At 41.0% G+C, this 24,899-nt stretch overlaps 2 protein-coding genes across 24 annotated transcripts in view; one reads left to right on the top strand and one right to left on the bottom strand.

Moving 5' to 3' along the window:
- LOC115616704 (sterile alpha motif domain-containing protein 9-like) lies at positions 1-11,331 on the top strand. Of its 2 annotated transcripts, XM_030506278.1 has the most exons (3): positions 1-467; positions 1,943-1,987; positions 2,501-11,331. In XM_030506278.1, the coding sequence occupies exons 2-3, from the start codon at positions 1,984-1,986 to the stop codon at positions 7,144-7,146; spliced, it is 4,650 nt and encodes a 1,549-aa protein (XP_030362138.1). In that variant the 5' UTR covers positions 1-467; positions 1,943-1,983; the 3' UTR covers positions 7,147-11,331. The 2 variants fall into 2 exon arrangements, with proteins under 2 accessions (XP_030362138.1, XP_030362139.1); XM_030506279.1 differs by lacking the exon at positions 1-467 and having other exon boundaries at positions 1,551-1,987.
- Positions 9,643-24,899, bottom strand: part of ZNF207 (zinc finger protein 207) — a 22,203-nt gene continuing 6,946 nt past the window's right edge. For 8 of the 22 annotated variants that reach the window (XM_030506293.1, XM_030506295.1, XM_030506297.1 and 5 more), the window contains 5 exons: positions 24,222-24,382; positions 23,315-23,407; positions 21,904-22,146; positions 21,028-21,190; positions 14,077-20,850 (listed from right to left, as the gene is read on the bottom strand). In XM_030506293.1, the coding sequence (XP_030362153.1) occupies positions 20,690-20,850; positions 21,028-21,190; positions 21,904-22,146; positions 23,315-23,407; positions 24,222-24,382 (821 nt within the window). In that variant the 3' untranslated portion in view covers positions 14,077-20,689. Of the gene's footprint in view, positions 11,926-13,586; positions 20,851-21,027; positions 21,191-21,903; positions 22,147-23,314; positions 23,408-24,221; positions 24,383-24,899 lie in introns of those variants that run through there. The other 14 variants (XM_030506306.1, XM_030506308.1, XM_030506313.1 and 11 more) reach the window with 4 other exon arrangements.

The following is a 24,899-nucleotide window of genomic DNA, read 5'->3' as shown; positions in this document are numbered from 1 at the left end:
CCCCTCACGTCAAGTCCTGCCCTTCTCTCCTTCCCGCTGGTGCGCTGCAGGGAAGGTGACAGAGGAGCAGCAAGGGGTTGGATCCGTTTAACCAACCAACCCAAACCAACCACACCCTGCCCAAACCCAGGAACCAGGGGGTGCGGGGGAGTGCACAGGAGGCAGAGGATGAGTGAAGGCAGCACCACCCAGCAACAGCGCGCTGGGAAGGGGTGGAGACCTGACAGGGGAACAAGAATGTTCCTCTAAAGCAGCTCCCCTTTTTACTGCCAGGTAGCAGCAGCACTATTGCAGACCCACAGGAGCACTGCAGAGACATCCACGGGACTCGGACTCTTGCCCCTGCTGTGCACCGAAGCACCTTGGAGCATCTTCCCTCCCTCGTGTCCTCTGGAAAGCATTTCCCTGCGGGCAGGATCTGGCAGTGCAGCACTGGAGACAGTTCTGTTACCTGCAGGCTCGGCAAGGTAAGCCCTGGGTGCTGCTGCATGGGGAGGCGGGTGGGGGGTTATTCTGAGCCTGGCACATTACTTGACTGGCAGCAAGCCTCAGAAAAGCGAGGACCTCCCTGCACGACCACCCCCCCGGGAAAAGAGCTGCTCAGCAGTGGGACGTGGGACTGCCGAGCAGCTCTGTGGGCTGGTGGGACATATCTGTCCCCACACATCCACAGCTCCATCCCTGCACAGCCACCTCCACCTGGCCCCACTGGGGTGCACACAGGCTGCAGGGACCACCCCCCACCCCCTCCAACTGCTCTTACAACCGTGTGGGAGCAGAGGCCATGGGCCCCCCCGTGCTCCCTCAGCCGGGCCCCACCCCAGTTTCTGTTTCCCCTTCGGTTTCGTTTCCCCACAAAGCACCGCCCAATACCTGATGTCACAGCAGGCGGTGGCAGAACACAAGCACGGGGAGAGGAGATTCCTCACCACAAGCCCCATCACTGTGCAAGCACAGCCCTGGGAGCTGCTGTGGTGGACAACGCACCAAAAGGCCACTACTGCAGGGACATTCTTGTCCCGTGTCAGGGGAAGGCTGCACCAGGCGCCAGGACTTGGTTTCCTGCCAAAACAAAAAGTCTACCTTACCTCAGAGAGCGCCACTGACGCCTCCGGGACATCAGAGCAGTCCTGTAACATGCTCCCCCCCGAGAGCCACTTGCTTAAACCAAAGCCACTGGCTATGCTGGTGCCACAGTCAGCCCACAAGCTGTCTACCTTGTAGGCATCTGGTCAGACTGTAAATACACACTTGCTCGTTTTCTGTAGCATCCCCATTCTCCTGGACTCCACACCTCCCCACACCGCCACCTCCTGCTGAACTCACCTCTTGCCAAGCTGTGGTCCAGGCCAGTGTGTGCTTGCTGCCTTCCTTCAGTTACAACCTTTGTACTTTCAGACCTCGTAGGGAGCTTGCGCAGAGCCCCACAACTACCTTTTACGCTGGCTGTTACACCTTAAGTCAGAGCCGGCGAGCTGCAGGGAGGGACCTGGCTGGGCTGTAGCCAGCTGCTGAACCTGCCAGAGGTCAGCTTTCACACTGCAGTTAGAGAAACATCACCACCACCACACACCTTTCAGCGACCCGTTACCTAGTCCATAGCGCAGGGATGGCTACCGTTGACTATGTCAATCTATCAGACACTCCTGGTGTGATGCTGAGAAGGCAAATTTAATATGGTCCCTCCTGCAGTACAGTCCATCTCTGTACCCCTGCAAACAGAGCCGGAGCAAGGCAGAGGATGTCATGTACCAGGCAAGGACACCCCACTAAAAAATAAAATGCTGTGGGGCTGGGCAGCGATTTGAACTGCTCCATGGAAAATCCAGTGAGCACCAGAGGTGGGAGTGAGGTCGGGAAAACAGAACAAGTAACGTCAGCTTTAACTAACACAGGAATGTTAACTGTAAATCTGAAGACAGTTATTTTTTCCCCCCTCTAGGGTTTTGTTCGCCAACAGCAGGATTTCCCTCATCAAAGGCAATGGGTATGTGTTGCTTTTGGAAGATGTCTACTTCATATGTAGCAATTTGCTTTTTAGTATCTGCATTTTAAGGGTTCATCTCTAGTGGGGAAACTAATCAGTGCTCTTATTTAGTGGAAAACAGAGAGACTCAAGTGGGTAAATGATCTACCCCAAACCTCTCGAGAATTCATTCCTGTTGGTTCTGATTACCTCATCCCATCAATTCCCTTCAAAAAACCATTTTGGGTTATTCCCATGACTCCCTTTGAGGATCATTTCCAAACCTCCCTCATGGTTTCCTGCTTCACTGATTCATTAGTCTTGCACCACTGCCTAAGATTGCTTTTAATTAAGGTTAAGGTTGGGTTTAGTCATCAGAACTGACATATTTGAGAAGACACAGTCTCTCACTGGGACTGGTAGAAATAAAAGAATCTGGCATTCAATATGGCCAGTCTTGCAAGAATCATATGCCTGTGAAGTACGTTGACATGTTTTTAGCTTGCGTTACTAATACATAACTCTAACTTCTAGATTACAGAACATTACCTGTAAACAAATGGGACGAGAACCATGTCCAGTGTTGGCTGGAATCTACTGGAATCAAGAAAGAGTATGTAGAAAAACTACATGCGGAAGAAGTGACAGGTCCAGCACTAATGGAACTGGATGACTCTTTCCTCAAAGGCATAGGTATGAAGGGAGGCCAAATCCACATATTAATCCGCAAGAGAAATGAACTTCTGCAGCTCCAAGAAAAAGCACAGCAAGGCAAGAACTCCAGCAGCAAAGCACCCGACAGAACCGAAGCGCAGACGGAGCCGGTAAGCTCCAGAGATGCCCCCGCTCAGGATAAAGCCAGCAGAGACCACGCAGCTGCTGCTTCTGGCAAGAAGCAAAGGAGAAGCTCCCAACTTAAACATGGTGATGATGAAGTTTTAGAGCTCAGCAACTGTCGACCGTTTAGAAGTCAGGATACCAATTTCAAATACGTGAAAGACAAAGTTCTTGCTCCAGAATCAGGAGTCAGTGATCTGATCACTCCTTGCCACGAATACAAATCCTTTGCCATTGCTGCAGAACTGAACAAAAATCAACTGAAATCAAAGTTTGCCTGCGAAGTGATACGATTTGCTTCCGCCTGCATGAACATTCGAACAAACGGCACCATACATTTTGGCATCATGGACAGTGTTGAGGACAAGGGCTACAAACACGGACAGATTGTTGGCATCAAGGTCAAAGAGCCGGAATGCTACGTTGATGCATTAGATCACATAGAAAAGTGTTTTCAGGAAAACATACAAGAAATTGCAAGGAAATGTATCCACCCCCCTGTTTTCGTTGAAGTGATTTCGAAAGACTCTCAGGACCAAAGATTTGTGGTGGAGGTTGACATTGAACCAACATGCAGTTTAGTAAAGAACAGACTTTTTGAAGTGTATTTGCCAAAATACAATGAGGAGAGCCAGAAGGTGACTCTGACAAAAGAGAAATCTATCTATCAGAGACTGGGAGCCAAGTCTGAACCAGTGAAACACAACCATCTTGCTACTTTTATTCAGGGTTTACAAGATAGGGATGCTCAAAGAGAAAGAGCTGAGCTCTCCAGCACAGAAGTACATACAGAAGTATCTCAAAATTTAGGAAGGAAGTTAGCAATTCTACTAAACGATGGCAAAAGCTACATGGACGATTCCCTGTGGTACATCCTTGTCACAAACAGATGTGAAAAGGATAATCTGAACAGTATCAACTTTTTAATGCGCTTGAACATCTTCTGTGTCTTTGACTTTGATGAACATTCCAACGTGTCGGGGCTGTATAGCAAGTACAAAGAACACCATGCAACAAGGTCTTATTTTTTACAGGATTTTTCCAATGAAAGCAAGACTGGCAACCCTCCCTCTCAGAAACATCTGTGCCTGTTTGACCAGACCAGCTGGGTATTCTGCAATGGGCGCAGTGACTTCCTCGGGGATGAAAAACCTTGTGATGAAAATACATGGATTAGAACAAAGAAAAAATACCTGAAAAAAGCAATTACTCGTATCTGTGATGAGATCCTGCCAAAGCGGTCTTTCATTGTGCTCTTCCTATTGCTATCACCAGTGCAGAAACCACTTGTGGATACATTTCAGGAATTCTATACGGAGATGAATGGCACGGAATACATTGTTTGCATTGCAGAGTCCAAAGAAAATTATGGGAAGTGGGCTAATCTAGCTCAGGCATCCTGCAGCATTGAGACACTGGATAAATGCAGTATTGTGGGCATGAAGCTAAGTCATGTAGATGCCACCATTCAAGCAATGCTGCCTTCGACAGCACAACCCAGACACCTGCCAGTTTCTACCAGAGGGCTGTGCACCCTTCCCTTGCTGGAAGAAGAGAAACTGTTCTCCCTAGAAATCCTCTGTGTTGACCAATGTGATGATGTCAAATTAGATCTTTTGACTGAAAAAGAAATACAAGAAATAGAACAAAATTTTTACCAAGGAAGAAAAATCATCTGGGAAAACTTCTGGCTTGCTGACAAAAGGCGCTGTGGGGAAATCATTGAACGTGAAGCATGCAAAGATGCCAGCAAACTGCTGGATGACATTTTACGAGGAAGCGGGCTCAACTGTTCTGTGGTTAAACTGAAGGTATTTCACCACCCTGGAAGTGGTGGAAGCACAATAGTACGGCAAGTTCTGTGGAAAAGAAGAAAGGACTTAAGATGCGCTGTTATCAAAGCCTCATATCCACCTGCAACTGTCTGCGAGCATGCGCTTGCATTCAGAGACTATGAAGAGAAAGAGATCAGTCATTGTTTTCCTGTGCTTCTCCTGATCGAAGATTATGATGAAGACTATCTAGAAGAACTAAGGAATGAGTTAATGGACGCTGTAGCAACTAGGAAAATTAATTCCCCCAGACCTTACTTCATCCTCATGTGCTGCAGACGATCCAATGACCCCGAAAGGCTTTGTAAGGCTTCTCCACTGGACACAGTTGCCGTCACGCACAAGCTGACGGACTCAGAGAAAAGTCTGTTCAGAACCAAACTTGAAAAACTGAAGCAGAAAGATGTCAAGCCCGAATTCATACTCACATTTGTCCTCATGTGTGAGGAGTTCAATGAAACATATGTGAGAGACTTTGTAGGGCACATACTGCAAGACATAGACCGTTCTTCTCGTGATACATGCTTGATGCGTTATGTGGCTTTGCTTAATTTTTATGTGCCCAATTCATATATTTCATTGTCACACTGTGAGGCTTTTCTGGGACTGGGGGCATATGCAGAGACGAAATTAAAAGCATATGATTTCAAAAGTCACTTGAGTGAACAAGTAAGAATGATTTTTATTGAGCTAAGGGAAAGTACCACCTATATTTTATCTGTTCGGATAATACACTGTCTGGTTGCAAAAGAAATTCTGCATCAGCTTTCAGGGAATGAACCTCAAAGTCAACTTGCAATGAGTCTTCTTCAGGAAAAGTCACTCTTTGAAAACAGATTTGGACGAGAGGAATTCATAAAGTTCATCAGAGATCTGTTTATTCGACGCGATAAAAGAAGCAGGGGTGACAATACTGACACTCTGTTCTCCCCGTTCATTGAACATGTCTGTAAAGCTGAAGACTGTGAAAAAGCTACAGCTGTTTTAAAAGCTGCCTATGAACTCCTTGGAAAAGATCCCTTTTTTGCCCAGCAGCTTGCCAGACTATATTATAACAACGAAAAGTTTGAAGATGCAGAACACTGGGCAGGGGTTGCAAAATCTCATATGCCAAATGATTCTTATATTTTAGATACAGAAGGTCAAGTCTACAGGAAATGGTTTAGTTTCACTGTGGATAAAATGACACAGGAGGACACTCCCCAACGCATCATTCAAAAGATAGAAATCGCTCTTAAAGCTATGAAATGCTTCAGGGCTGCACAACAGGCTGCAAAAGCAGAACGTGACAGTATGAACAACGCCGGCTATTTTGGAGAAGTCGAAGTCGGATGTCGCCTTCTTAGATTTCTGTCCACACTTGATGTATTTCACAGAAATCCACAGGGGGAATACTCTGAGCTTGTGAAATACCTGATCACAGATTACATTCCTAAAGACATCGAAAAAACATGGGCAAAGCTTCACTCCCGCTTAAAAGGCTTACGCCAGAACCTGTACAATGCTCTGGAATGGATTTCAGAAGACCTAAGTTATTTTCAAACAGATAAAAACCACGAGAAGGAAGAGGAAGATGAAAGAGATGAAAAAGAACAAATTTATAACCCCAGAAAATGGCTAAAGAGACAGTCTGAGGTATATGCCAAGTTCTTCATCTCAACATCACTTATGGAGGACAGCAACAGTGCCCTTGAGACCCAGCTGATGAGACGCATGAATATTTATAAGAGTGGTGGAGGTAACGTCACCAATATCCTGTCATTCTTAACAGATAAGAAAGAGGCCAGATCAGCTGAAAAGCTAGAGAAGATCCTTAGTTTCTATACAGAAAACCCACTTCGGGACAGGCTGGAGGACAATGATCTGATCAATTACATTTTGTGCCACATCACATTATCATGCTTAGCACCAGGATCAGCCAGACTTCTTCCAGCACAAACTCTTCGTGAGCTCAGTGCAAGATTCTTTAAAGCAAAAAGACCCTTTCCAGCAAGTGCCCATTTTCTGCTCACCTTGTTGTACTGGCCAGATGAGGCCTTAGACAAAGAGCCTAACGCAGACAAAGATGAAATTCTAAACTCAGCCCTTCAAACCCTGAAACGTTTATATGACATTAAGATGAAGGATGTTCCTACCAGAAAGAAAAGAATCTACACCCACTTTTTTCTGGGAAAGGGTTATGGCTTAGGCAAGATTGTGCACAAAAATAAAATTGATAAATTAATTAGTGGGTCTTTAGACGAGAGGAGAATGAAATGGCTCCATGGAACTGTATGGAACATTAACAAGATTCGTGACATTCTCAAAAGAGTTTCTGGCTGGACCAAGGACAGAGATTTATTTATACGTGGTCACGTGACGGAGCTTCCTATCTTGCCACTCCATCGTGATTCAGTGCCCCCCGGAAATGAAAATGTGACCTTTTATTTAGGCTTTTCATTTAAGGGTCTTGTTGCTTTCAATATTGAGGTTGAAAATAATGCAGCCGTCAGCAGAACACAAGGCATTTAGTATGTTAATGGCGCCTACTGCCAAGATACGGCACTGAGTGTCTGCTGCCACATTTAAACCAAGTGGGCTGCACTAACCACATCTAACTACTACAATAATGACCAAATACCTAAAAACATCTGAAACCTACTAGCAAAAATACACCTTGAAACAGAAGACCGATAGTTTTGGAGTCTCCAAAATGTATGAAATGTATCTACCCATCAACTGCAAACCAATCACCAGTAAAGGAGCACAGAGGGTAAATAAGCAATTTTTAAGCCAACTTTGCAAACATGAGGATAAAAAAAAACAGGTTGCAAATTCTGCATCACTCTTACATTGCTTCTCCATGTAAATATTACAAACCATACCAGTATCTGTATCTGGAGAGGGGTGCAGAGACACTCCAGCAGTGAGACAATCATAACAAAAAAGATTATTTCTAAGCACTCTCATGATTTCATAGACCAAACAACAACTGCACATACTGTTTTTGTAGCATTATCCAAGAAATGTCCACACAGTCCAGGACCAAATGTGTCTACTGCAAACACAGCCATGTTTGAAAATATTGTCTGGCCTGATTTACTAATGTGAAAAATGCAAAGGAGTTTTTGTGAGCACTGTGTCTGCAACCATCATGTCCCAACCAGCTTCTCATAAAAAAGCTGCTTGCTATTTTTGGAGTTTCACATTGTTTAATGCCAATATTGTGACTAAAATTTCCAGAAAACCTGTCATATAGCTTAAGTTTTACTCTAATAAACATTCTTTATAAAGAATTACCATTTCCAGAAAATTGAATTACCCTACCTGAAGATGCAGTTCTAACAATAGCAAGGTATGATTTGGTTTTCCAACTTCGGCCAAGATCTGGGCACAGCAAGAAACTGGAGGAGGGGTTGCAAGCCACTGTGAATTCAGAACAAACAGGATGAAGCCAAAGATTATTCTACCTAGTCCAAGCCTTCATGCTCTGGCCTCAGGAAGCAGAAACAGTTTGCCACTGCTGGCCAGGCCATACCAGTCTCTTTCCCTTGCCTTCCATGTGGGAGACCAACAGCAAAGCGGACCCCTGGAGGGCTTGGCCAAAAGGGTTCATCTTGTAACTTGTTTCCTGCCTGCAGACACCCGATTGAATACTGTAACTTGCTCTTGCCCTGCAGCCCCCACCACTGCCAACTCTCCAGTCTTTCCTTTAAGGCCTAAGTAGGGGTCTTGCTTTGCAAACATACCCATTTCTACCTCTTACAAGCTAAAGGCTTAGATCCAAACGCTTCACCTTATCAGGTGAAGATCCTCCCCCTGTGCCCTGCAGAAAAGAAAACAAACAAAGATTTAGAGAAAAAGCATAAATATACAGAGTAGCACTCTGGCTCCCATGCTGCAAAACAACCTGCTGAGGCTCACAGGGCAGAAAGTACAGACCCATCCTTCTTATTCTTTACCCAGTCACAGTCAAATTCCCAAAGTCTGGTAAGTCAAACCTGGGAGCACTTCAACCAGCCAGGCACCACACAAGCCCCCCTTGCTCCAGCCAGCTTCTAGGACAAAGCAGTTCTCCTGTTTTTCAAATACCCAAATTTCCCTAGATCCAAAAGGGCCAGAGGACAAACTTCAGTGAAGAGCTCATGCAAAGCAGCAGTCTTCTCTAGAGGGTCCTCTACTTGTTCCTCATTGCACATATCCAAAATGCCATGAATTGTTCCAGGTGGTGTAGCAATAAAATAATGGGTTTATCTTCCACCATCTTTTAGAAATTAACCTATGAGTAAACAGTGGTAGCCAAGTGAGACCAACCAGCCTAGCAGAATAACCTGTTCTCATCCTGTAGGCAGAAGTTGCACAGACACTCACCTTCAAAGCCACCTCATCTCTCCAGCACATCACCCTAAATGAGTTTCGAACAGACCAGGTCACAGCACACTCTATCAAGTTTTATGAAAACACTGTTCCATACTTTTGCTCCACATTCCCTGACTCTTCCAACTTAAATAGTTAAATTTTCTGTACAGACAGTTCAGCAGAAGGACAGCAGACCAGCAGCGAAAGGAAGTAACAGGTTGGGAAGTCAGAATGCATTTGCTGTCTCTGGGTATAAACCACTTTAAGATAAAGCTCACATGAATGAGTTTTTGCAGTTTAGAGACAATGAGAGATAGTACCAAGTTATTCAAAGCATAACAGGAGAGAAGGTGGATTTTATACTCACACACACTTTGGAAGATCTAACATTTGTTGCAATAATACTTTGCATAGGTCCTCAAGAGGAGAAAAAAAATACACAGAAACAGTGGTTCACTTCTGTTTAATCAGAGACTGTTACAAAGTGGCAGACACACATTACAGACTTGTATATGTGCAATGATCCATTCCTGAAACATACAGTTCATAGAAGGTTCCCAATGGATGCAAATGAAGTTAGCTCCATATTTTCTTTGAATCTTCTTTGTAAACTGAATGCTATAAAATTAAGCTAGTTACTGTTACTATTACTTGCATGCATTAAAGTGATGCACATACTTACCAGTCTCTCACTTCTCAAATTAGATTCAACATCAGTATTTTGCCACCTGTCTTTTGAAAAAGATCAGTGATCCCATCCCTGTCACACTACTTACACAAAAGCAGTATCAAGTTACAGAAAACACCTTCATGACACACTGAGAGGGGACACAATTCAATCACGTGCTTTAAGGTACTTTAAGAAGGCAGGAAAAACAGTCGAGCCCGGGTTCGCTGCACAGCGACCAGAACCTCAGAAGGTGATTTGGAGTTATTAAGCAGAAGTCTAAAGGAAATAGTGTGAAATGACTCACTGTTCCATGTATTCCTTATCAGAACTGGGAAGGAAGACTCCTGAACCACGAGTCTGGACAGCTGCTGTAACGGTGCCTCAGAAGTCGAGCTACAACTTAAGACTTCTCACCTGGATATGAAAGCTCTGATTCCTGTATTGTTTTGATCCCATCTCAAAAGAAAATAAACTTAATTCTACCAAGAAGTACTATAATTAATTGCCATAAAAAGTTTCACAAAGAGATGACGTTCTACCAGAGTTCATATTAGGATCTACCCTGGACAAATATACTTCTTGTTCATAAGACACTAGAAAACACCACTATCCTTTAGTTATCCCCACTGATTGCCAAGCTGGTGTACAAGTAGTGCAGGTCAGCATCCAACCACTGCCAAAACTGAGACTTCACAAAGTAATTCAGCAGCCAAAGCAATCAGTTACTCATTCCAACTTAGTACTGAGCATTGCATTAAGTATCAACTAGGGCCAACCACAGAAGTTAAAAGGAAGATGCACACATTTTGTTAATAGGATAATGACCTCACAGGAACGTATCCCTATTTTTCATGCATATCTGCCATGATGATTTAGGAATTATAGGCAAAGGTAAGTTAGAAAATTTTATTATACAACCTTTTTTTTTTCCCCAGGGAGAAACACCTATGCAACATTATTCAAAAATCTGCATGTGGCTAGTTTTGCAAAGCAATTTAGTGTGAATAACTGAGAACTGATGTAGAGAAGATGCCAGATGGGCTTCAAGTGTAATTATTCTAAAGCCTGGGAAGATACAATCCCCTTGAAACGTTTTGTTAGTAGGATGAATTCTGCAGTGCCAGGTAGTATCTCAAAATTCTAAACTAAGCAATACTGATGGAAACGTCAAGTCTTTCATGAAACCACTCTACACCATTCAGCTGTGCTGACAAACTGAAGTGTCTGTTCAGCTGCCACACCAGTCTGATCTTCCCAACACCTAGTTTCTGTATCATTATCCACTAACGATGCCAAAAGCCCCTCAAATTCACCATGTGGTAACATGCCCTTGAGAAGTGAATTATTACAGCTCATCCAGCTGTGAAACTATGCTATGTGCTACAGCACAGCAAGTTTTCATCTCCCGTGCTGATATGCAAAGGTGAGGTATACAAGCTTAACTAAGAATAAATGTGTGTGCAGCTATTCTGGAGAGGGCTGCATCTTGTATCCAATCACAGAGGATCTCTCCTATTTTCTTTTAAGGTGTAAAATATTCTATGAAATAAAAATGCCAAAATTTCCAGAAATATGGAATAGGGCAGAAGAAAAAAAAAGAATGGAGGCAGAGCAGTAACTCTGGAGTAAGATAAAACAGCTGGGCAAAACCACATTTGTAGGTAGCCTCTGAAGTGCTGAAATGGGCTGAAGAAAAGCAAAACAATAAAAGCAGAGAACAAGAAGCTCCTGGTTTACCAGCCTAACAAAGTAAAATCTGTTGGTAGGAGACAGTATTAGCAATGACTAAGGAAAATCAAAAGAAATATTACTGCTATGGATTCTTACCAACACAAATGCTTATTCCCCAACACATCAAATACAGTATCCTATAACTGGTTCACTGGTAAAACAGCCTCTTTTTTAATAGGCATGTTACTGAAGAAGTGACTTCAACTTTAGATCTTCATGCTTTTCAGTAACACCAATGGCTGTTTGTTAAGGTTCTGTATTAAGTTTTCCTTCGAAGTGGTTGCAGATGTTACCTACCAACAAGTGTAGTTAAAACCATTACAGATCTTCCAAAAAATCTAGCTGTTCACTCACTACTGGGAACAGTAGTAGATAACAGATACATTCACATTGCAGAGACCAAAATTCCCCTCAGGTATTTAAGTGGTATCATTTGAACAAATTATTTCAAATAGGAACATCAGGTACTTACAGATTAAACTAACCTGTACTGGCAGTGCTGTGGAATTTTTCTTCTCTACCAGTAAGTAGCAAATGCTGAAATTCTGCTGCTAGTTAACAGAAACACAAATTGTATTAAACCAAGGAGTTTCACCCAGAATTTAGTTTTTTCATTTAAAAAGCTGCCAAACTTCAATTATTGCAATTTGTTGCTTAAGAAAAGCATATGAAGTAAAGGCAACCATAAAACTACTTTCAATTTGCCCTTACTTTTCTGCCGTAAGTTTAACAAGGTAATCCTGTTGCCTACCACAAACAAAGGAAATTACAATACTTACATGGCCAGGTTCCTTCATTAAACAGTCTCAGAGTATGTTTTCTTATTCTAGACTTTACAAATGAAAGAGCAAAATGTATTTTCTTCCACTAAAACTTAGGGGAAAGAAGCTGAAGAATTCAGTGCAAGTAACATATATGCAATTAAATCAAAGAACAAAAAGAAAAAAGAGGGAGTAAAAAGCCCTGCATGACATCTTTACCTCAAAGCATTATGTAATTTTCTAAGCTGGGAGACAGTGAAATAGCTTCCTTTGGTTGCATGGCATTGATTTCTGATAATTCAAAGTGCTGTTGGCAACAACTATTTATATATATTGGCTACTAAGGGCAGCAGAAGTTGAAATTCTCCACACAGCCCCTTTCTAAATAGCACTTGAGAACACCGTTAAAGATTTCGATAAAAGAACTAAGATTTGAGGTGTCAGAAGTAAGAATAAGTCAAGTTCTTGTGAACGTGCTCAGAAGGTGCAAGCACCTCACCATTCACAACAGCCAACAGGCGAGTAAATACCAACCCTCCCAGGCAGTTCATACCATGGACAGTCAATACTGACTCATCAGGATGCTATGGAAAAACGACTGAGGACAACATCCTGGATCCTGTGGTACAAGACTCAAACTGTATTTTCTCCTAGTAGAGCCTTAATGAGACTCTGCACTCTGGCAGCCAGGAGACTGCACACAGCTGCTGTTCACAGCATGTAAGAGAACTCTCACAAAGGTTTTCTTGAAACTTCGAAAAGAATCTTATACACATTACACTGCAGAATCACTTCAATTCTACCCTGATCCCTTGAAAGGCTGCCTCAAAACTTTTCTTGAACTAGTATTTACCCACCCCAACCATTACAGGAAAATATGGTAGTCACCAATAGCTACGTTTTACAGAACCTGGTCACTACCATCATTTCACTGGTCTGAGTATTTTGATTGCAAATGTACAGACTTTTTAAAACATTCTTCTGGAAGTAGCCTATTCCTCAGTTAGGCTACAATGTAAGGGCTACAATCTTTATTAGGCAAGGCACAGAACACAATATGAACTTATCACACAATTCTAAAGCAAGCCCAAATCTCCTGCGTGGTACACACTTTATTTGCCACATCTCCCCTTTGCTTCTCTCGTTAAAAACAGTGGGTGCAAATTCACCTAGTTTAGCAGAGTATCAGTAATTCCAGCCCTTAAAAAACATAAAAGGTCACGTACCTCTACTTAAGCTTAAAAAAAAAAACCCCAAAGACTGACTTCCATCAGTATCTATAAAAGTCACTAAAATATGATCTATCACCAATAGAAAAGAAATTCCACAACCAGTGAGATGTACGACTGTGATACAGACTGCTGCTACCCTGAGAGCTGCAATACTGCTGTGTCAGTAAAAACACCCCACTGGCCCTCAAATAAAGAGATCTCTTTTTACAGTGTCAGGTTTTTTGTTCAACTAACCCCCTTAGATCCACACAAGGAGGCAGGGAGGAAAATGTCACTAACAGAACTTCACAAAAAGAGCAAAATGTGAACCATTTGCACTGGATGAGGCTTTTACAGATTGTTTTCATGATGACAGGCCAGCTGGTCTAATAGCTGAGGAGATATTCCCAGCAAAGAGCACAGAGCCAATATGCCATCCTTGTGACTAGAAAGACTTCAGCACTTACTTGCGCATGGATCTTTAAGGGCAAAACACAAAGCGAAAGAAAAATTCACATCATGACTTGCTGCAAATTTAGGGACAAACATCACTGTGTGGTAACAGATCAGAGGAACATGAATGTAATCTGCCTAAGCTACCAGCTCCCAAAGAGGGAACAAAACCAAAACCCGCTCCTGTCCAATCCTTTAGAGACTTGGAGAAAGGACAGGAATGCAAAGGATGGAAGTGAAGCATGTGTGAACTACCCACCAGAAATTAGAAGTGGCATTTGCAGTGTAGCAGGAAAACTCAAGAGTCAAAACCCCTGTAATTCATACAATGACACACTGTGGAATTGTCTTAATGTCAAATGCATCTTTCATAAGTAGACAGCATGAAATTAATCTTGGAATTGTCTATAAGCAGCTTCAAGAAAAAAATACGCACAGCAATGTCATGCTGAGAAATGCTGGTTTGCTCACAAAACATGCCAAAACTCAAATAAATGGTTCATTTGCTCCTCAGTATTAGTATACAGAGCTTACACACAGTGAAAACAGGAACTGCATCTGGAGACATTTTTTCCATGAGTTTGTCAAACCTAGATATCCTCAACAAAAACAGATCCAATGGCTCTGAACTGGAAACTTTTGGCTCTCACCAGGGTACCAATTTATGAAATATAACCCAAGTGTGGATCCAAGTAGGGTATGTCACTGTACACAAGATGTAGCTGAATTTCAGCTTTCTGTGCTTGATGGCAAGCTGATTATGAGAAGCCAGATAAAAACTACCTAATGTTGCATCAGTCTTAAATGGAAACTGATAACGAAGTTCAGCATCAGATATCTGAGATTTGCCTGGGTTTCTTTTTGAGTTTCTAAGAGATTCAGATAGTTAAAAGCAAGAAATACAAGCCATACAGCTTTTTTGTTAATCAGTTTCCTCAGACATTCTAGGGAACCGAGAACTAAGCAAAATGCTCCCATAGACTAAACACGTGAAAGTAATAACTAGTTGCAGTAGCGTATCTTCAAGTGTTGTTCTCATCTTCACTGTGATCAAGGGTAGCACCACAACAAGAATTAGAAAAGCAACACCATGCTCAATAATCATTTTGAAACCATTAACAGAGGACATGCCAGTTTTCCAGTCAGACTGGACTAGCTGGGGTTGGGGGGGGGGGCTTCTACAGGAAAAATGCAAAGGGCAGAGTACAAACAGGAATGTGAAATACACTCTTGTAACTATGAATCTCAACTCTATCCTTTAATTAAAGTTACTGGAAATCACAATGGGGGTCATTGCTTAGCAAAATCTTAATGAAGCAGTCTACACTCATTAAAAAACACCACACACTTTAAAAATACCTCAAAAAAATTATGAAGTTATAAAACCAGACCCCAAATTTGTTAGTTTTCTATTTCACTGCTGACAGGCTGCATGACCTCTGTGGACACAACCTGTTCTTCTGAAGCTGAAGCTGCCTTTAAGCAACCTCAAGCATTCAAAGCCAATACATCTTAAAGAGTGAGCAGCAACACTAAAGCTCATGTTCCTTCACAAAGGGTACAATTTTTTGCTAGTCACTGTGTGAAAGAAGGAACTTCACATCAGTACATATGGAAGCAAATTTTGAATATGCAACAAAATTCCACAAGGTTTAAAAAAAGCACCATGACTTTCAGTATTGTTGCAATGTCACATTTGGTGTGTTTGAGAGACTGAGGAAGAGATTTTCCCTGAAACTGATGAACTGAAGAATCTGCAGCTTCCATTTCTCATTCTTCTATTCTACCTTACCAACTTGAACCTCTTATTCCTTCATAGGGCTCTACATTAATATTTGTTGCGGTGCAGCTCACATATGCAGCAGTATTAAACCTCCTCCAGAGAAACTGTACTCTATAATTTAGGCTACAGAATTTTGTGACTATAAATGTCACTTACTAGTTAAAACCTAAGTATTTTAAGCACTTTAAGAGATACATCTCCTCAGAAGAGGAAGCATTAGTGATTGCTATTTACATGACACCAGTTCAGAGACTACACAAAGTCACATTACCAAACCCCAAAACGAATACAGCACAAATGCAATGCAGGGGAAGAGGGGGAGAGGGCAGTGTGGCTGAAGGACTACCTGAGCAGCCGCGAAGGAACCGCGCTCCGGTAAGAGAAAAGGTACCCAAACATCTTAAAACATGTTCCCTCCCCCTAAGACTCTTAAAAACACAATGATAAAAGATAAATATTAATATAGAGCCCATCTACCAAAAGAGAATAAAAAAAAAACCTAAATTAAAATAAATTTAGGGGCCTTCACCAAACTTGCTGCAAGTTTGGGGACATAAATATCCAACAGCCATAAAGCTGTGAAAGCCCCCAGAATGAATAAAATAAATCCCACTTGCCTCAGACTGAACAGGGCAACACTGAGACTCTGCCTCAGCCTGTCCTATGGCAGGGCTATAGGAAGAAGAAAAATTTAAATTTTAGAAAAAACATGACCCAATTAAGTGAAAGACATGCATTCAAAGTTAACAGAATTCCAGTGATCAAGCAAACCAAATGACTGCTATAGCACCTATTTTGTTCGGCCCAGATTTACAGTCGGTAGCTATTTCTGGATTGGACTGTTTGTTTTGCTTTGTATCTTGATCAATGGAACTAAGTCAGTTGTCTTGGGGCACTTCTCCCATAACTGATAGTATTTACTGTACTAGTTCACAAAAAGTAGAGTTAAAGATCCCACCAGCCACTGGAAATGTTCACCCTCACCTTAGTACTTATGTAGAAGCTAGACCAGTACAATTATTAAGACGTTTACTATTATTTTGAAGTGTCTTTAGTTACCACTTTAAATTGTAGCCCCAGCTCATGGACTGGTACATCAGAGTCCCAATTTAACTGAAGAGTCTTGCTCTTTATAAAACTGAAGTAATCTTGGTATTTTATTTTTATCTTGTTTACAGAATTCTTTGATTCCTATAAAGTAACTGCAGGTTATACATTCTATTCAATTTTATCCAAGTTTTAAGAAAATAAGTTATATGGTTCTATGCAAGTACTGTTCAAGAGCTCCATATGCTAAAATAATTGCAGAAACCATAGAGGGCAGATGCAGGTAAACCATAGAGGGCAGATGCAGTTTCTAGAAGCTTGTTTATATTCTCTCATGCATGCACAGAGCAAGGAATAGTTATCCACTGAAATAAGATATACATCCCAGCCTCAAATTTATTATCAGCACCTAAAAATCTCCTCTGTAGAAGAATTTGAAGCCCTTTTTAGTCTACATAAGCCAGCTAAATTTTAAAGATTTTATTTAAAGCAACCTTTGCCAAAGGCAGAAAGATATTCCACAGGCAGCATCAAACAGTCGTATGAACGTTTCTGAAGCCTGGGCTTTCGCAAGGTTCTCTCATGCCAGTCTCACCCCCTTTGCTCTAAAACTCAGACGTGAGATTGACTTCTCATAATGATATTGAGAGACCACACATAAAATAATTTAGAACCTTTTAAACACGTTCTAGATGCCATAAACTCCAAATATGTTGCTAAACATTTTCCCACCTGAACATTTTCTTTCAGCCTGGTTTTTTGTATTCAATGTTTGCATTACATTCCAAATTTAGGATCGATCAAAATCCACTTGCAAGTTTTAATTCTATTGCAATATCTGCCATGGCAAATTTTGGCAACAACTGAAAAATATAGGTTCTGCTTATGAAATTGTATCACTAGAGCACTTCAACAAATATAAAAGAGATGCTTTTTCTGTAATCCGAAAGGCTTCTGCAATTTCTTTCCAGGGAGAGATTAACTAAAGCAAAAAACCTGTCTGCATGGCTGTGTTACATCAGGGATTTTGCTGGCACAACCATGTTGATTAAACTTTGTACTGTAAAGCAAGCCTTAGTCTTTATACAAACAATTATGACATTCCAAGTAGTTTTCCTCTTTTTGGGAAAATGCACCATAAATCCAACTCTCTGAACATTAAGAAGCAGTATCCAAAGAAATGAAGGCAAGGACCAACAGACAACATATGCACTGAAATACCCGCCTGCTTGCAGAAGAGCACACACGAGAAACACAAGAGTAACTAAAGATAGCCACATCACAGCTCTTACAGCACAGGAATGACAGGAGCAGGAAAGTACATATCCACATGAAAAATCATGGAAAAATCCTCCACCTGCTTGTTGAAGATTATCAGAGTCCCATATGAATAATATGTGGCAGTACTTTGTTGAGAAATTATAACATCACTAAGGAAAGTTCAATCTTAAAATGCATCCAAGCTCTAACTCTATGCAGTATTATTAGCTACAAAATGGTGCTATTATTGGAACAATAAGACATTCACTATTTAAAAGAGGGGAACTCTTAATTAATACAACTTGCAGAATATGCTGAGTTAAGAGTACATGCAGTAAGCTTTTCAAGTATTTCTCCCAGGAAAAGTAGGGGTCTGAAAACAACATATGGAAAATTAGGGAAAGACACCAAAAGGAGAAGGTATTTACTTCACTAAGGGCAGGAGGGGAAAGCATCCTTACAGCAGCAATGTGACCTTCAGAAAAAGCAAGAAGTTCTACAGTTTTAAAAACAGAAGTTAAGATCAATTTATAATCTATTAATTTAACATGTAGTGTTACAAAAAGGATGAATGCAAGACGCTGTAAAAATCTCTCCAGTGTTTTGTAGTTGCCCTTATTAGAAAAACAGAAGAAAACCAGAGTATAAAAGCATTGTTTAAGCAAAACAGTTTTATCTGTTACTCATGTATAAAGCAAGATGAAGAGCTAACGAAAGATCTGACATCAAGGCCCACTCAGCACATTTGCAAGCCAAATACTGCACATCTGACAGGTGATCGGCAGATATCAGTGATCAGAGAGAACTGCTTCTCAATAGAGGCTTGGAGTTATGGTCTTAAAACTGCTAAACACTTCAGAAAAAGCACTTCACAATTCTTAATAATTAAACTAAGGCCATTCAGCTGTAATTAGACTGTACCAGATGCTCTAGTGCTTTTATGAGCCATTCCATGACCCCAGATTTGAAGCTGAGAGACTATCTTAGCTGCACTGTACCTCTGGATTATTAAGAGACAGTACAGATTTAAACCACATGAAGTACTTCAGTGCAGCTAAAAACCCCAAGACTTTCAAGAAAAAGAGCCATAATGCTCTGTATTATAATTAAGTAAAAAACTCCACCACCTACAAAACATCTATGAACATAAACTGCCACGAAAATGCTGATAACCTTTCTAACCTACCCTAGAAGAGATATCCCCACGAATTAAAGTGCACAGATAAGGCTTGAGGCTGGAACATGTATTTAAAGTTGACCTGCAAATGAAAAATTTACCATTCTTTTCCCCCTGTTGTGAAGAGACCAGGGAACCTCTTGCTTCTCTTCCCTCCAAAAAGTCTGCCTCTACATTTTCATTCTCATCAGAAATACAGCACACTAACACAGTGATGTTACACGTTCAGAGAATTACCACCATGACAGTAATTTATCACTCTACTCTTACAGAGGGAAGACCTCTCCAATAACTGTTATTAGAACTGATAAAAAGGTCTCTTACTCTAGACACTTCTATTAAATGGCTCAAGAAACTCAGGCAACATCTGATCACAGCATGCAACTGATGGTTCGTCCTTCAGACTCTGCTGAGATCTGAAATTCTGAACATATAAAAATATAGCATTTACACATTACTCTTGCTCCCCTGTTTTTTATACACTGGGAAGGTCAAGCTACTTTTTCTCTTTTGCAGGTCAACTTCAATACAACATCAACTGGAAGTCACTCACCCATGTGACATGCACCTAAGCTTCTAGAAATCTTCATCTAAAAGGCTCCTGAAATTCATTTATGTTTGCACATTAAAAAGAGTCAGTCGAAGAGTGAACTAACAGGACCCAGCTGGCACTAGGATGCATCTTAGAGCAACCACTTGTACATCCTACAAGTAAGTGCCAGGACTAGAAATCATTTCAAATTTATTGAGGTCAAGAAAGCACAAATAAAGAAACATATGCATTAACAGAAGTTACAATCAAGAGTTAAGATGTGCCTCCTGCAGCCTCATTTTTGAGGAGTCAGTTAATAAGTGTACAGGTCTTTGTCTACTAAGACGTGCAGCTAAAGAGTGACTTAATTTTAGCACAAGGAATTCAGATTTTACTAAAACAGCACCAATAACTGTGTTCACTACACCAATAGCTACCATGGCATGCAACTGTACAAACCTTTCAGGCAGTTGTCCACAGCTGGTCATGAATAAAAAGGCATATAAATTTTTCTCTTCTTTTATTACAATGAAGTTTATAACAGTACAGAAAAGTCACACGACCTTAGTGGGTCAGTTTACTTAAACCCTGAAACAGGAGGAACTCTAAATACATTAAATATTGTTACAAGTTCAGACTTAAATGTACAAGTAGTTGGGAACAGTTACAGCCCTCACCAAACTATGTTGGGGACATGAAGTCCAACAGCACTTGAAGTGCTGTGAAGGCATCATTTCACAAATAGCAACGTAATGTTACAGAACTTGCCTTTAAGGTGGTATGTTCATGTAATTCCAGCGCCTTCACAATTTAACGAACCATATTTACTATACTTCACTTCTAAAAACCTAGATGAAACATGAAAAAGAAGCCATACAGTATAAATCGCAACATCAGGAAAAGTTCCTGTTATTATTCCAAATAATTTTTTCCCATGTAAAATAAGAATGTCCAATAGCTCCTTGCATGTGGGAAGATACTTATTTTTTAAAGTCACAATGAAGCCTTAATTGACGGAAGCTCGGCTATATTAACAGCACAAGATGAGAAAAGGTTTAATCTCCAAACCTATTAGAGCGTGTGTAGTAGCATCAGTAGCGGCCACCCTGCGACATTACAGGAGGTCTCATTCCCATTGGAGGTCGAGGAGGTCCACTTTGGTAAGGGGGCACCATCGGAGGTCCCTGACCATATGGAGGCATCGCTCCAGGAAGATATCCTGGCATGCCCTGGTGGTGAGCACCATACTGACCTACAGACAGAACATTTAGAATGCAAAGAAGAATTTTTTAATTAAATAAAGGGCAGAAGCTGCATTTTGTGAAAAGCTTTCCCACCTCCCCCCGACAGCTGCCACAGTAAGTTTTAAAAGACTTTATAGCATAGACAAATCTTTACAAGAAAACAAAGCTGGGAAACTTATGATTACCATGAGGTGGCATGGGAGGTCTCATTCCTTGTTGTTGTGGAGGAATTCCTGGCTGTGGTGGCATCATACCTCCAATTGGTCCAACTTGTGGATTACCCAAAGCAGCCTGTCCCGGTCGAGGAAGATTGCGCTGATATTTAGGCAACTGTGCCCTTCTCTCTTCCTAAAATCAGGAACAGACAACCATAACACATTGTAAGACTAAAAGTCACCAAAAGCAAACAAAAGAGTAACAAAGTAGATCACTGGTACTAAACTATTTCAACTACGTTACAAGTTCAAAGACTGATACTAGTAACACAGTAGCACTTGGACTTTTCCCCCTTCCTTCAAAGGTACTGTATTACTACCAGCCAATCTAGCATTTTGCAGGCAACACAAGTTCTCCTCCTCCCTCAGCTGAGAGAAGGCTTTATCCCACAAGCTGAGACAAAAAAGCCAAACAAATCTAAAGATATCTGAACTGAAATTAAGGTTCGTTTCATCTATCAATTCCATATTTCTAACTGCTGTAATAGCACCAAGCCACCTAAACTGTTAAGTCTTCTGTCCTATACTCATTACCTGTATCTATTTAACTTCAAGCTTAAGTCACAAGCAGAAAAAGTCCAAATTATATTTTGGGTTGAGTAATTTCTCATCACCAACAAAAATAAGGCTTAGATCTGCAGCAAGATCACTGCAATACGTCAGTCAGCACTTTGCAACCAAAGTTGTTTTCTCAGTGCACAGCTCTATGACATTAATTCTCCACAGTTTGCACTCTCACCGTTACTAAAATACACATAACAAAGACTACAGAAGAAAATCTCTTTAACCAGCCACATCAGCATGAATTGCATTTTCCAGTAAGACAATGAAAATATTTTAACTTACCAGTGATATATCCTCATCTGGATGGATCAACTTACTGGTTGCACTGGTGGTTGTGAGGGTAGCAGGCTTACTTGTTATAGATGTAGCTGGTTTAGCTGCAGTACTGTTTGTCGTGCTAGTGGTTGAGGCTGTAGATTGTGTGTAAGCAGGGAATGTAGGTTTTGGGGGTTCTGTTGTTGTTGCAGGTGTAGAATTCAAAGGTTTGAAATCAGTACCAACCGGACCTGGAACAGCTGCTGCAGCCTGTGAAACAGAGAGATCAGTATTTATTTCTCAAAGCACAAGAGAACTGATGTCTGTTAGACCTCTGAAACCTTCCAGTGAGATACGTAATTATAGTAAGTTTGACAGAAATAAAGTTCAGCCTAATTGCATACTAGAGCAACTGAAAACATGACAAAATAAACCCCAGTATATATAATAAACACACACTGGAAAGTCTAAGATCTGCAGGTCAAAATCCACGACTAGAAAAAAAGAAACAATAACAAAATAACCCCCCCCACTATCAAATTTTTTATCTCAAATACCAAATTTGGTAAATGTCTAAATCTTTCCTGAATTCTGTTCTATTAAGAGGCTCTAAGGATAAATTTATTTTTCTCTCACTAAATAATGAGCATACTTTAGCAACCATTAGCGTAGAGTACAGCTCAAAGTGTTAGTATTCATTAAAATTAGGTATTTCAGAAACGTTTGAATTAAGTATTTAAGAAAGCTCTATTGTGTCAGGGGTTTTAAGCGTTCTCTCTATAAAATCTCTGCAGTATGGTCACAAAGTTACTATGTCTCTCTATAGATCTTTAATCTCGCTTGGGAATGAATAATCAGCTGAAGGCAGGTATGAGGTGCACTACAGATTCCAACATTTCATCTTTCCTACTTTTTTCTCAATAAAACTTAGACAAGGAAAGCGTGCTTGACTGAGCTTTCTCTGGAGACACAGCAATCTCCAAAGCAAGCTTTAGTTATGAGAGAATGCTTTTGTTTCCAGTCACAATTATCCGAACTTTCCAATCAAAGTATGTCAACTTTCTGCATATAACTCAAATTACACAATTCCCTACATTATGATGTTCCATAAACAACAAACTAAAAAAGCCTTCACCATGCATCAAGCTAACCACTGCCCACTAAAATGCATTTAACTGCTTTCATGCTTTTTTAACCCTTTAGAACCAGGATGTAACATTTCATTCTTTCACACTAAGAAAAATTGGGCACTTTGACATTGCTTATTTCTAGTAAGATGTAACTCACAATCCAGGACTCTGCAGTTTCACCAGCTAAACACAATCAGGACTACACCAAGAGATTATCTGAAGATGTTTAGTCAATTTTAGATTTTACAGAACGGTCCAAAGGGTTAAATTGCAAAGCAATTTGTTTTTAACTGTGACTTCCTGCGTACTTGTGCTGTGCTAGGAAACAGAGCGTTAGAAGATGCTGACAGACTTTCTGAATTGGAGGAAGCTGCACTTGAGCTTGTGACAGGTGTCCCCATCTGTAGCATAAAAGAAAGGAAATAGTGAAAAGTCTCCAAACAAATGGGTGGAAAGTATCCAGATGAAAGGATTTCTTATGCTAAGTCTTTTCTTACGAAAGGATTTTGGGTTTGTAAACAAGTATTTTCCCTGCAGAAGTCCAAAATGCAAATAGTACAATAGGAAGGCTTCTGCAACACACTTGAAAGCAAGTAAAAACTTCAGGACTTATACACAAGTGCAATCAAAGTGTAGAGGTCACAAGCTACTCCCCACTTCCCTCCCCAAAGCATTTAAATGAATTTTTGCTACCCTAACTTACTCCTAAATCTTTTAAAGTAAAAAACCTCCTAATTCAGGCAATGTTTAACCAGTTTAACAAAACCACAGAATAAATTAGTCCATCTATGGCTAGACAGCCCATTATGAAAAGAACAGGAGAGAACAAGTCAAGATTTATACTTGGGAAATTTTAGGTAAAGTTCTATGTAACCAGGTTCCTGTAGCTGACTAAAACAACCCTTTGCCCACCCAAAACACCCTTATAATGACAAACTAAAGGGATTAAAGAAAGAAGTGTTTTGCCTACTCCTTTCTTCCCCACGTGCTTACAGAACTTCAGTTTGGTTTCATGGCTGTTGTAAGACAAACAAAAGAATCTTTTAAAATTCATTCAAGGACTACACTGAATTAAACTTTGAATCAAGAATCAAGACAACCAAGAGACTTAACCAGTCATTTCTTGGGCCTCCTAAATAATAAAGGAGAGACACTGTTGACACAGTGGCAATTTGAAGACTATAACAACAGATTCCAGGCTGTGAGGTACCTTACCTGCCCTGCACTTGGGAAGAGTGGTTTAGTAACTGGAGGCTGGGGAGTAGGTGCCGATGCAGCAGGAGCTGGAGGCCTGTTAAGAATGCCTGGTGCCGTAACAGGCTGCGCTTGTGTCATTGGAGGCATCCCAGGACGAGGACCAACAGGCGGTGGCATACCTACAAACCACAAAGAATTGGTAACATCAGCCTGAAGGAAGCTTAGAGGATTCTATTCACAGTACTTCTTAGAACAAAGTCTATCCAAACAAAATGCATTTTTAAGGCAATAGCAAAATAAAACATGACCAAGGGTAATGTCAGCAGTCACCCACAAACATCCATTCATAGGCAGTAACCTCAAACATTTCAGACAATACTGAAGTTGTGTTTTCAACTAGAGCTTTATGCAAAGAAGTTAAAACCAAGACAATCAATGCAGTAACTGTTGCCAACACACCATGCCTATGCTGCCACGTGCAGGGATAAGACTGCCATCGAATGCAGCAGATGCAGCCATTATGAACAGTGTCAGAACTCTGACTGAAACACGCATCAGCTTTGCTGTGGGTCACAGTGGAACAGTGACACAAGGCTACTTTTGTAGATGACTGTACGACCACAACACATGCACTTCGTATGCACAGGGCTCTATGAGAGGTTCAGAGATTGGAAATTAATAGCTCACATTGTTTCC

The sequence above is a fragment of the Strigops habroptila genome, chromosome 14 (assembly GCF_004027225.2).
Source record: "Strigops habroptila isolate Jane chromosome 14, bStrHab1.2.pri, whole genome shotgun sequence".
NCBI classification, from domain to species: Eukaryota; Metazoa; Chordata; class Aves; order Psittaciformes; family Psittacidae; genus Strigops; species Strigops habroptila.
This window is presented reverse-complemented; position numbering and strand designations above follow the sequence as displayed.